The following is a 13,960-nucleotide window of genomic DNA, read 5'->3' as shown; positions in this document are numbered from 1 at the left end:
GTAGCACTTGGGAACTCTGTTATCATCTGCATTAAACTGAGTTCTCACGTTTCACCTTTGAAGGTAGGATGGCCCTACATTTTCCAGAGTTGAAACACACCAAAACAAACTGTCGCCAACGTGAGGCTCTAATTCTAGTTATCAAGTTATAGCCTTTCAGTCCTCCATGGGGTAAAAGCAATACCAAAGGAAAGGATTGTGCGAATACTCAAAATTCCACAGGGCGGCCAATTTGGATTCTGATATTATCAAAGAGAAATCCAGGAGGGGAAAAAATCTACAATTTAAGGAATGTTTCCCCTCAGAGCTATGCTTCATAAGAGGATGTCAGAAGAGGAAAGCAGCAGAGCCATTTGGGGAAAAGTTGCTAATGTTTTATTAACGAACTGCAATCACGTATTAGCGATGCAAACAACACCATTTGCTCTGTGTTACATAAATAAAAGGTTCTTGTCTGTTACGAGCCATCTGAACCGAAAGGATGGACTTGTGGAGAAAGATTAAGGAGCTAAGTCTGAAGAGTTTACCACCTGATGGGCTGGAACTAGCCAAACGAACAGGAATGAGCAATAACTTTTCTTGGAAGCTTCCAAATGGTGAGCTGCTCACCGAACCTGCTTGCATTTAAGAGAACGTAAGTGATAATTCTAGGGCCGGGACAGAAGCTGCAAGGTCTCTGAGTTCACTTCCCTCTCCCAAAGCCAAATATGCACGAAATCATATATTACCTGTATGTTCTGTTTTACTTTCAGAGATCTGAAGACTAGGGTCAGTTATCTGTATAACTAAAAAGGCCATGCCCACAAACAGAGGAACAGGCTTATAAACCAAGAACTAGAAGGCCCTCTATTATTTTACAGCTGAAGAAACTGAAGCCCAGGGAGGTTAATTAAATTTTTATATTCAGATGCCCTCAGTAATTCTCACACCTGGGTCTCAGGATCATCAGACCCCAGGCTGGCTGCTCCTAGCTTCACCACCTCGGCAAGTTGGGTGATGGTGGCTGCCGATGACTCAGCTGCCTGGGCCAGTTTATCTTGAGTGGAAGCAGCCCCCGACACCAGCAGTTTTGTATCCTCCACCAAGGCCTTTGCCGTCTTCAAAATGTTCTCCCTGGGAGCAAAAATAAGGCAGAAGAGAATAAAGGGGCAATGGACAACTTGTTGACTGTGTGAGGCTCAGGAGAAAAGTAGGGTCCGAGGCTGAGATAGATGCCCATCGGCCAAACCACGGTACCCACAACGAACCAAGGCTTTAAGAAAGAAGGGTTGGAGAAAGCTGTTGTCAAAGGAGGATGCTGCACAAAAGGATTTCCTTATTGAGAGAGACAGAAAGAGGAGGAAAGAGAGAGAAGGAGAGGGGGAGACAGAGGGAGAAGGAGAGGGGGAGAGAGAGAGAGAGAGAGAGAGAGAGAGAGAGAGAGAGAGAGAGAGAGAGAGAGAGAGAGAGAGAGAGAATGAACCAACCACCCTCTAGAAGGGATGGAGAAACTGCCAACTGACAAGAAGCGAAACATAAAATATCTTGGATTTTAGATCTGGAAAGGACCTTAGAGGGGATCTAGTCCAGCACCTTCATTTCACAGATGGAGAAACTGGCCCAAAAGGTGAAGCAATTTGCCCAAAGCCATAAATGAAAATGGTAGAGCCTAGATTTGAATCCAATTGCTGACTCTAGAATGCATTATTTTTTTCCATTTCACCATGATCCAGAGGCACAAATTTATATAACCAGACAAGCTTAGGAACTGTACCAAAGCCAAGTGGTTTAGTATTTTCTCTCTCTCTCTCTGGCAGTTGGGGTTAAGTGACTTGCCCAGGGTCATACAGCTAGTAAGTTTCTGAGGTTATATTTGAACTTAAGTCCTCCTGACTTTGGGGCTGGTACCCACTGTACCACCTAGCTGTCCCTAGTTCTCTCTTCATAGTTCTACATTTACACCAATGGGGGGATTTTTGTGTGTATGACATTCTTTTTTACAAGTTAAGAAAATGAGCAGAGGACACTAGGCTCACTGTATGAAATCAGACAAGTAGGGCTGGAAAAGGACCCAGGGGAGCCATACGGACAGAGGTGAAGTTCTCCATTATACTATGTTGAGATTTCTAAACCAATGGCAGGAGATGAGCCTGGGAGGAACAAATGCTGGGAGATGTCTTCATCCTTCCATGCCCTAGGAAGCAGGATCAGAGATGGAGGGAGGTACACAGCAGCTGTGTGGCAAGGATGCGGCCTCTAGCAGCACACATGGAATTCTGACAGTTCTAATTTGGGAGGTGCTGCAGGAATGAGTATTCCTTAGTTGCTGTTCAAGGTCCCAAACTCTGACCCAGGCAAGGAAAAGAGCCTAGGTCTTGAGCATAAGTTAGAATCTCAAGCTTTCTGGCCAATTCTTTTCTCTATTACTGCTATGTACAATTACCACGTGGTTAATAAAAGAATGAGTTACAGGAATGATTTCCTGTTTTCCTGAGTGAGAATGCCTTCACTGGAGCAGGCTTTATTTGGGTTGTGAAATAGAAGGCTCAAGAAATGATTCTACTTTTAACTCTAGTAAACAGGATTTATTTTGACTATTTGGCTTGCTCTACTTATCTGACTGCTTTCCTTTCTCCATAACCCCCTTTCTAATCTCTTCAGAATCATAATAAAGCTTTTTGCCTGCCTCTCTGGAGTGAATTTCAGAATTCTCCCCAGGCAGGTACCACTCAATCTTGACCGTCACCTTTGGCTACCTCTGGGGCAGCTGCCTCTTTGTCTTCTGTACCAGCCCTCCCTCCTTTGCTTTGACCAAGTCCTAACCTGTGGTCTGCAAAGGTTTCATTGTTCTCGGCATTGAGGGTCCCAGCTGTTGCAAACATGATGGTGGTGTCCAGATCAGCAATGATGCCTGACACAGCACTGGCCGCTGTGATGCAAGCCTGAGTCCCTTTATTCCCTGCTTGGAGGGCAGACAGAACCAAAGAAACCTGGAAATCAGAGACAAAGGAAACAAAAAAAGAGACAAAGGGAATTACCCAAAGGTGAGCAAAGACTTACAATCATGAAGATGATGTCGGTCATCTCTAAGGTCTCTTCCAGTCCATGACATCATACAATGAAAAGAGCACTGGCTATGGAGTCAAAGGACCTGGGTTCAAATCCCACTTCTGATACTTATAACCTATGGCACCTTAGGCAAAATCATTTGTATTCCCTGGGCCTGAGTTTCCTTATCTTTAAAACAACGGGACTAGCCTCTAGACACCTCCAAGGTCCCTTCCAGTTCTACATCTATGTTCCAATGATAAATCTATGGATTTATGGTTCTAGATCACATTGAAAATCAGGCAAGAAGAACTCACAGTTGGGATACCTTAAAAGTCTGGTCATCTCACACTGGGTGGGCAGAATTAACTTCTCCTCTGACCTTGTTTTTCACATTTCTGTGCATTAACCAATGCAAGCAGGTTTTCTACAGGCTGGCATTTGTGTTTTGTGTCCTGGGATGCCTCTCCACCAGAAATGAACCATGGTCAAGAAGCAACCTACATCTCCTCTGGACATAAAGGACTAGCCCTTCCCCACACCATGGGAATGATCAGTATTCTAAGCACTCATCTTTTCTAATAGCCTAGCAAAAGGAAAAGCTTCCCTTGATCTAATAAATGAGAATTCCAATTATCTGGCCATATGTAGCATAGACAACATAGGAACTAGTAGCATTCATTTCCATATCACCAGGACTTTTAGGTAATCTATGCTGATGCTCAATGACGTGGTATTCATCTTCTCTTTAGTCATCTGTCAGACACAGAATCTCTTTTTAAAAATTTTCAGGTCCGAATTCTCTCCCACTCAACCCTCCCTACTCCAAACTCTTTCCTGGCTAACTGAGAAAAGGAGAAAAACAAAACCCTTCTATAGTCAAGCAAAGCAAATTCCTGCTGTGGCCATGTCCAAAAAAAGCCTCAATCTGCATTCTGAACCCATCATCTCTCTATCAGGAAGTGGGCAGCATGTTTCATTGTATACCTTCTGGAACTGCGGTTGGTCACTGAGAAACAGAACTTCTTAAAAATAATCCCCCCTGCCCTCCCTCTCCCAGATACTCCCACTACAACAGGAGCACTAAGGCGTGTTTTTAATCACAGACTGTGGCAGGGAGACAAAGTGAAGAGAGAATGATGACCACTCACAAAAAGAGCAGGTACCATTCCACCACCCGCTCACCTATGCATGACACAGACCCTTGGATGGTGATGGGCAATTTCCAATTAAAAAACAAATGACGATGGGAGGCAGTAAAGGTGTTAAGGGAGGGCGGGAAAGTAGACTGGAAAGAGAACTGGACTTGAGGTTCGAAAAACTGGACCCAAATCAGACCTCTGCGACTTGCAAGTTATTAATTTTCAAGCTTCAGTTTTCTTTTCCATAAAATGGGAGTAAGAATACTTATACTGCCTACCTCACAAAGTTACGAGGATCAAGTGAGACAATGTACACAAAATGCTTTGTAAATTGTAATAGAAATGCTAGCTATTATTAATGAGAAGCAGTAAGAACACAATAGTGTTCTTAACATATTCGTAACATAATGCCATTGTCCAGTGCAGTGATTTTTTTTCTTTTTATCTATTCATTTATCCATTTATTTATTTTTAACATCAATTTTTAAAAATTTTGAGTTCCAAATTCTCTCCCTTCCTCCAGCCCCTCCTCTACCTATTAAGAAAATAAAAAAGATGACATCAATTATACATGTGAAGTCAGTAGCACAGGGATTCTTAACCGGGGTTCTGTGAACCTGAAATTTTTTAACTAAATTTCAATATAATTTGTTTCATTTTTAATCTTGCATATCGTATCTTAGGTATTTAGAAACAGTCATCTGAGAGGGGTTCTATAGGCTTCACTGCCGAAAGGATCCATGCTACCCCCCCCCAAAACCCCCAAACATTAAGAATACTAGAATAAATACATGAAACTTAACTTGACACCATGCAGCTGACAATGACCACAGAATGCTTGGGGAGTGACAGCTCACCAGTCACCATTGCAATGGCCAATCTATCAATGAGAGCATTGATCGAGTACTCTCTGTGTGCAGAGCCTTGAAACAGATGCTGCATCCTGGTAGAGAACTGTTACCCTTTCTCATATTTCTAACCCACATTTCCCAAGTTCCCAGGTACCTTTGTAGCCATATTAAGAAAAGACAAGCTAGATATGAAGCAAATGGACAAGGGGTACAGAAGAAGCATTTACAGCCGGGGGGTGGTTTAGGAAAGGCATGGTCAAGTGACAATTTTGAGAACGCAACAGAAAATTTTAAAAAGGCAAACTCTTTCAGAAAACAATTAGAGATTATCTAAAAACATTTACAAAGCTGGTCACTCCCTTTGATCCAGTGGAATATAAGCTACCTGAGGACAGGGATTATATATTTTGTTTCATTTTTGTATCACTAGTACCTAGCACGATGTCTTGTATCTAACAGCCACTTAGTCAGTACTTACTGGATTGGCTGGGACTTACAGAAAGAAATGACCCACGTGGTTAAAAATATTCGTTATAGAACTAGTTTTAATATAAAAATCTGGGAACAAATTCAATGCCCAAAGATTAAGGAAGGGCTAAACAACTGGTGGTAATATCACCAGTATTAGTAGCAGTACCAGTAGGTGGTACTAGTTTCCAGGGTTGTTGTGAGCATCAAATGAGATGTTAATTGTAAGGCACTTAGCACAGCACCTGGAACATAGTAACCATTAAATAAATGTTAACTATTATTATCACTATTAATGATAAAAAAATAGCTAGCATTTATATAGCATTTTAAGGTTTACAAAGTGCTTTACAAATATTTTCTCATTTTATCCTCCCAACAACCCTGAGAAGTAGTTGCTATAATTATTACCATTTTACAGATGAAGAAACTGAGGCACAGAGTGGTTAAATGACTTGTCCAGGGTCACACAGCAAGTAAATGTCTGAGATTGGATTTGATATATGAGTGAAATGGAATACTCTTGAGCTGTCAGCAAGAGAGCGTATGAAGAATTCAGAGAAACATGGGAAGACAGGTATGAACTGAAGAAATGTGGGAAATAAAAAAGCAAAACTGAAATATCAATGGACACAATGACTACAGACAATGTAAATAAAGGCAACAGCAAAATGCAACAAAACTCCCATTGAGCACAATGGACATTTCTACTTCCAAATGATTAAAGTGCTTGTTCACATTTTTATTTTCTGTTAATAACTGGTAAACCTCAAAAATGGAAAGTAACATGAATTATCAGTTGCAATCACTCCATTAGGTGATATTACAACTTTTTTTTGTTTTTAATTAGGAAGGACCTTTTGGAGATGAGGAAGGGTTTGTTAGAACATTAATCTGAAAGTGAAGTCACTTATTTTTACCTTCTGTTGAGTTTTGTTTCCTCTTTCTGATGGTTCCTCCTATTGGTTTTAATTTTTACTTACAACTTCACTAATGTGAAAATATGTTTAATGGGTATGTAAATGTAAAGCCTGTATCAGATTGTGTGCCGTCTTGGGAAGGGTGGGGGGGGGAGGAAGAGGGAGAAAAATTTTCAACTCAAAAGCATATGGAAGTGATTGCTGATAAATCAAATAAATTAATAAAATTTTAAAAAAAGAAATTAAGCTAATGAAAAAAAAACAATAAAAAACCTAAAGATAAACAAAAGAAAAAAAAAAGAAAGTTCAGGACAGCATTTTGACCTGGAAAACAAATGAGTGGAAGGCAAAAAGGTATGTGATAAGGAATATTTAGATTTCTATTTCTGGAAGTCCTTTCCAATCTAGTCACTGATCACCTTAGTTAAAAAGAGAACTCATGACTAGGACAGAATGTTATCTACACTGTCAATGTGGTCTTGGTATTGGATGTCTAACTGTGGCCCCTTTTCACAAGGAAAGGGGCAGTCAGGAGCTGTGCAGAGTGAATGGAGAAGGCAATGGTTTCCTTCCTAGAAATGAAGGTGAGGTGGGCAGCTTGGTGGCGCTATAGTGTACAGAGTGCTGGACCTGGAGTCAGGAAGACTCATCTTCATGAGTTCAAATCTGTCCTCAGACACTTACCAGCTGTGTGACCCTGGGTAAGTCACTTAACCCTGTTTGCCTCAGTTTCCTCACCTGTAAAACAAGCTGGAGAAGGAAATGGCAAACCCCTCCAGTATCTTTGCCAAGAAAACCCAAAGTGGGGTCACACAGTCAGACACAACTGAAAAATGACTGAATAGAGATAAAAACACATCAGTGAAATGTATTTTTAAGGAATAAATAAATAGAAATAAAAGAAGTCAGGCAGATAAAGGCAAAATTTCTCAAACTATTACTAATGTATGCAACCGTGACTGCCCTCCTCTAAAAGGGCTGTTTGGCCACCTGGGGCCCTGGGGCTTAAGTTCTCTTCCACCATATTTCAATTTCAAGTGGCCTCCTAGGGGGAAACTTGGCAGCTATAACTGCAATAATAAAGGGCAACAGGAAAGTCCTCAAGGATACGGATTCATTTCCTGGTTCTAACATGTCTCCAGCATCCTGGGCAGTTATTTCAAGCTAAAGGAGCAGACCTCTGCCTAGTTGACTAGAGCACAGCGTATACATGGGAAACACCCTCTGTATTGGTTATTCCCAATGGAAAGGTCTATTTTCCTTATATTAAGTGGCAAGATTGAGAAAAATTTCCAAACAATATTTATTTTTAATTTGCTTTAATAAAAAAAAATTAGATGCCACACAGCACTGCTAAGATGGGATGGGAGGGAGAGGCTGTGAATGTCAAATTCGCTACTCTAATTAACCTGGTACAGGCCAATCAGTACCTTTACTGTGCAATTACATGCAAACATAATACCTAACAGTGGTTCATGGGATTGTTGGTTTAAAGCTAGAAGGGACCTCAAAAGTCATCAAATCCAATCCCCTCATTTTACAGATGAGGAACTGGAGGCACAGAGACATTAAATGACTTGCCTAGGGTCACTTAGCCAGGTTTTCCTGACGCCAAGTCCAGAGCTCTATCCACTACACTTCACTGCCCCTCAATACAATAGGAGCTCCTCTGAGATTAGCTCCCTAACCTTTTGAGTTGGAAGACTTTGAAATGTCAAAGAACTTCATATACCTTTTTTTTCAAAATTATAGCATCAGAGAAAAGAGATGATGAAATTACAGTGCTTAGCATGCAAATGGCCTCATGGATCTCTCGTAGTTAACTCACTGATACCCCAAGGATTGTTGGCTCATGAAAAATCTACTGGTCTATTACACACTAAGGGGGAAAAGAAGAGCAGGTAGAAAAAAGAAATAAAAGTTGGCTTCAACTAGACTGTGCCATAACTGGAACATACAATTCACATGCACAACAAATGATTCTCATCAGCTCCCTAAGGAACGTGGGAAAAAATGCCAATTTACTGTGGATTATAAGAGCTGTTGGGAATAAAAGAATTATCAGAATGGGATACAGTTGAGCAGGGAAGACTTCCTAGAAGAGATAAATTTCAAAGGAAGGTACATGGGTTAGCAGAAAAGCAAAAAAAGACTTCAAGTGGATGTAACAGCAGATATGAAAAGATGGGAAGGAGAGATGAGCAAATTGGGTTAGTGCATGCATGCGTATGTGTGTGTGTGACAGAAAGATGTTAGGGTCTTCTAACCTCCAACCCAGGCACTATAGAAAGAATAGGTGTCAGGAAAGAATGATCACAAAGCCATCACTGCCCACCCTTTGGAGCTTTCAGTGTCCAAGATGTTAAGACAGTTTGCCATGTAGCTCAATGCATAAGAATACCCCAGATGAACACAAAGGCACCCAGAAAAAGCCACATAGTAACGAGACCCTGGAAGCTGCCCTGTCTTTTCACAAAGGTTTCATGTGGCTCTCTTCCTTTCTCTCTTTCTGCTTCCATGTTTTGTCTCAGGCAGCAGTTCCTGCTTTCCTGCCTACAGATCACCAACTCTGCCTACCTAATTACAGCAAAAGATAAAGGATACTTCAATTGGCAAATGGCTCTCAATGCTGGAAGGCCTGGAGTCACTGTTCTATAACTCCACCTTCCACCTACCACAGACCTCACTGCCGATGCTGGCCCTGACCATCTGAGGAGTTTCCAGGAGCATCTTTCAGGAAGGGAGGAATGCAGTAGCTACATATGGGTTACTGACTGACAGCCATGCTCACCCTACCTGGAGAACAAAGCTTCACGGAGGATTTGTTTTCACTTATAACAGACTCTCAATTACTCAGGGGAAGAGAGGACTCAGTCTTTTCGCTGGATTATCACTAAGTTATTCCGGAGGAGCTTGTAACTTTGCTCTTTGTTCATTACTAATTAGCAAAAAACCTTTATCAGATGATAAGGAACTACAGGGACAATAAAATATGAATCAATTGGTTTGCCTACTTCTTAGTTCTGTGGGGAGACAGATGAAACCATCGGATTAACAGATTTTTTTTTTTTTTAAGGATTTCACTCACCTGTGTCATCCCTGTTGCTGAACTTCCGGCATCTGGGAGCTGTCTCCGGCTACTCATCACATGATCAGAGGGTTAAATTTCTTACCTTTTCAGTGACTGAGCGGGCACACTCTATCAGCTCCCTCTTGGTGTAACTGTCAGTGGGGCAGACCTGAAGAGCTCCTGCCTTCTGGACGAGGAAGATACAGCCATGGCCGAGATCCTGAACACGGGTCCGGATCTGGAATCCAATCTAAGGAGGAAAACCAGGTTGGGGAGGAATAGAGACATTACAGGCCTTTTCATTTATACCTTCTCATAGCATGGAAAATTTCTCAAGTTATAGGGGAACAAAGCTAGGAAAATTCCACTCCTATTAGGACTCTTGTGAAGTGTGGGAGGGGATACCAGCTAAATTACATTTTACAGATTCCAAAGGTCACCCAGATCCCATAAAGTATGTCTACATTTTGTGGTATTACTTTTCTTCTATTTGTCTTGTATCACATACAACAGGCAGCCAAGGCTGACCCTCGGCAAAGCTGTTAAGCAGTTGGGGACTCTTGCTTTTCTCTTGCTGCTCTTCACCCCATCTTTCCCTTCTGTCACACTACCTTCATGACTCCCCCTTTCTTATCTGGAAGAGTTCTAAGGAAAGACTCAGACATTAATCATTTCCATCTTAAAGTGTGAATATAAATCCAGTGCACAGTGCCTGTTACATAGTAGGGGCCTACATTTCTCTTCCTGAGTCTTTGCATTTTAATCCTAACCTGGGATTATGGAAAGACTTGGTTCTCTGTTGAAGGAATTTCAAGCATAAGCAATTAGTTGAAAGAGCACTGTCTAGGGTACTTTATTAACCTGTACTACACAAGAAAAAAATTAATGTCCATAATCAATAACCTCAAGGCCCTCGAAGATCCTGGAAAGCTTTCATCAAAGGCCCTATGTTCAGCACAGTTTGTGTAAAGCACATTTTATTGTATTCTATTTCTTTGACAACTAGTATTCCTTTCTAGGTATGTTTAATTGGACTATTCGAGTTCCCAACTAATCTGAGAAAGAGAATTTACTATGCCCAAAACGGGTGCTTTAAAAAAACAAAACAGATTTTTTTTTAAAGAAGCATTTGTTAACTAGTATTTATCCCTTAGGGTTGAGTTGGTACAAATTCTTTTAAATGAACTTGTTCTTTGGATAAACAATCCTAAAAGCATCTAGGCTGTGCTCTCCGTGTCTGCAGCCAAATCAGTTTTGCCATGGAGAGCTGCCAGTCATGTGATTTGAGTTATAACAAATAATGCCTCCTACCCTAATTTGCATCCCTCTGGGCCAGCACAAGTCTGTTTCACATCAATTTTTATTTTGGTTTCATCAATAAACCTGTCATAAATAATTGGCTGTCCAGTTCAGCTAGGTAATTTAAAAATTTTTTTCAAAGGATAAAGTCAATATGTTTTATTTTCAGGAATCCATACCAACTAAGACCTGTGGCCTACACCTGAAGAATTCAGCCACCTCACTTTTGAAAACGTCTCTGGAGGCCTGTAATTACACAGGAGCTTGTGCGACCAGTTGGATGGAAGTCATCTTCTCAGATAATCTCATTTACTGGATTAGAGGGAAAGCTCTTTGATGCCAGTTTGACTTTGGAACAGCCATGGTGGAAAAGGTGCTGCTCATCTTACTTCATCAACAGAACACAGATGAAAGTCAGTAGGAAAAAAAAAAGTAAATCTTTTAATTTATGTTTAAGCACATCTATTTGCTGGGATAAGATGGAGGTGGTTTTAAAAATAAGACACTCGAGACAGGAGGCTGTGACATTTTAGATCCAAACCTAACTTGTGTGAGTAATTTCAGATTCACAGTATAGGTAGCCTAGAGCTTTACTAGAAATATTCAGCAGCCTGAAGGGAAGAGTTCTGCAAAGGCCAATGGTACTGAATTGGAAAATTTTAGGGCAGTGTTGAAAAGGAAAAGAGGGGAGGAAGAAGGTGAGGTGGTGACAGAATCTAGACTTTTTAGACTGGAAGGATCTTGGGGATAATCTAGCCCAAGCACATTTATTTTTAAATAAGGAAACTGATTCAGAGGCTAAATGACTTCCTCAAGGTCAAAGCTAGTGAATAAGAAAGCTGGAACCATAAGTCCCAGTCTATAGTGTTCTTTGTACTATTAATGCCCTTCAAGATCATTAATGCAATTCTGAATTGACTAATATTCTGCCTGAATACAGATCTCTGGTGTGAGACGTCATAGGCTCACCATGGTAAGAGCTGCCCAACCCCTCACTGTCACGGAGAAACAAACTCACTTCAAAGTACAAACATCTTTTTACCTCCCAAGGAATTCAATGTCTTGCTACTCTGAAGAAAAATAATCACAGCAAAAAAAGGTTTTATAATTCTTACGCTGTGTGAGTTCAACAAAGTTCACAGGTCTGTACCACTCCCCACTACCCCGACAAAAACAAAAATTAGAACTGGCCATATTTAGCAGACAAAGCAAAATTCTAGTTAGGCAGGTCCCAAGATAGCAGGTGACCAAGCAAAGAAAATGGCTGGGCTAAAATAATAGATACGAAATCCTTTAAGAGGAAGTATAAGCTCAAGGTATTAATGTTGGGGTGAGATCAGTAATTCATTTTTAGACTCCAAAATTCCTGAGGCCCGCTGTTGATGAAAATTTCATATCTATTCATTGTGCTACCCCATTAGGATGATATTTATAATGTCAATAATAATAATTTAGTAATAATATTATTATTATTGAAGAGTTTCCTCCGCCAGAGAAATCACAGTGCTGAATAACAATGATGATGATGACTTGCATAGCACTTTCAGGTTTGTAAAGCATTTTTCTGACAATAACCCTGTGAGATTGGTAGTGTAAATATTAACACACCCATTTTACAGATAATGAAACCAAGGCTATGAAGGGTTAAGTGACTTTCCATAGTTACACAGCTAAAGTGTCACAACTGAGGCAGGATTAAATCCATTAATTAATCAATTAATTAAGTCCATTAAGGATTGAGTCCATATTCTAAACGTAATACTCCTTCCACTACATAAAGTTCAGACCGTCTCAAGAGTCAGTTTCAGAATGAAAGTGGCTACCCCTGGATACTTTTCATGTTTGTTAAGCATGGGGATATGTAACAAGTGGAAGAGGGTGCCAAAGGTCCTTCATGCCTCGCCCCTGGCGTTTATTTAAATCTCATAGACTTGAGCAATGCCACACCATGTATTGATTCAGGAAAAGTCCTACAGCTATTGTGAGAATAAAATATTATGTCTAAAGTACTTTACAAATCTTAAAGTACTTTAAAGGTACTTTAAAAAGCACATCTAAATGCTAGCTATTATTACTAGAGGGGAGTGGATTAGGCCAACAGTTCTCAAAGTCTGGTTCATGGACCCATGGGCATGGACTTTCAGGGCAACCATGAGGTCAAAACTACATAATAATATTAAGATGTTATTTGCCTATTAAAAATACATATCCCTTTTTCAGCTGAATATCTGTGTGAAGCCATATTTTCATTATATACTTCTACCAAAATAACATACTACAGCAAATTGAATGCAGAAGCATACATGACAATTCAGCTGTCTTCTATTAAACCAGACATTAAGAGATTTGCAAAAATATGTAAAACAATGCCACTCTTCTTGGTATTTTTTGTTTTGGAAAATACAGGCTTTTTTCATTAAAATGTTATTTATGTTAACATGTAATAGATTTAAAATTTATTTTAAAATGAATTATAGGAAATGAATTTTAACTTAATTTATAATATGGTAAATATTGATAGATTATAACCAGTGGTGTGCTGGAGCAGCTCGAACTAGCTCGTGAGAGCAGACTGTTAAACTTTCAGTTTGAGCATTTACGCTTTGTACATCAGCAAATGCTACAAATAAGGGCTTGGTTGATTGTTGAGACTTACGAAAGTGAGAGAGAAAATGTTAATAAAGGAGATTAAACTTAAAAGCGTATCATGCACACATGCAGGGTGTTTCTCTCTGCCCCGTCCCGCCCTGAGAGAGCTGGTTATTAAACATTTACTAACACACCACTAAATGTAACCCACGTAAGCAAAGGCTTTTTGGGATCCTTAAAGAATGTTAAAGGGGCCTAATAACAGAAAGTCTGAGAGCTGCTGGATTAGACAATTTCCAAGATAACATTCAGCTTTGAATTCTGTGATGCTGTGATGTGAACAAGTAGGTAACTCACTGCTTTTGCTCGCTGCATGTTTCAGTAGAAAAATACCGAATCATTATTCTAGAGTTAAGGCGGCTAGGTAGTGCACAGGGCTAGCTAGTGGATAGAATGCTGGGCCTAGAGTCAGGAAGATTCTTCTTCCTGAGTTCAAGTTTGGCCTCAGACACTGTCTGTGTGACCCTGGACAAGTCACTTAATCCTGTCTGCCTCAGTTTCCTCATCTGTAAAATGAGCTGGAGAAGGAAATGG

At 40.3% G+C, this 13,960-nt stretch overlaps 1 protein-coding gene across 1 annotated transcript in view; it reads right to left on the bottom strand.

Annotated features, from left to right (window-relative positions):
- The window catches only part of TLN2 (talin 2), a 575,966-nt gene that overhangs the window by 67,260 nt on the left and 494,746 nt on the right, over window positions 1–13,960 (bottom strand). The window contains 3 exon segments of the mRNA XM_078151184.1: window positions 930–1,113; window positions 2,803–2,969; window positions 9,582–9,728. Of these exon segments, the coding sequence (XP_078007310.1) occupies window positions 930–1,113; window positions 2,803–2,969; window positions 9,582–9,728 (498 nt within the window).

Source organism: Phascolarctos cinereus, unplaced genomic scaffold, assembly GCF_003287225.1.
Source record: "Phascolarctos cinereus isolate Bilbo 61053 unplaced genomic scaffold, phaCin_HiC Scaffold_3;HRSCAF=262, whole genome shotgun sequence".
Lineage (NCBI taxonomy): Eukaryota > Metazoa > Chordata > Mammalia > Diprotodontia > Phascolarctidae > Phascolarctos > Phascolarctos cinereus.
The sequence above is the reverse complement of the archived record's forward strand: the minus strand, read 5'-3'. Positions and strand labels throughout refer to the sequence as shown.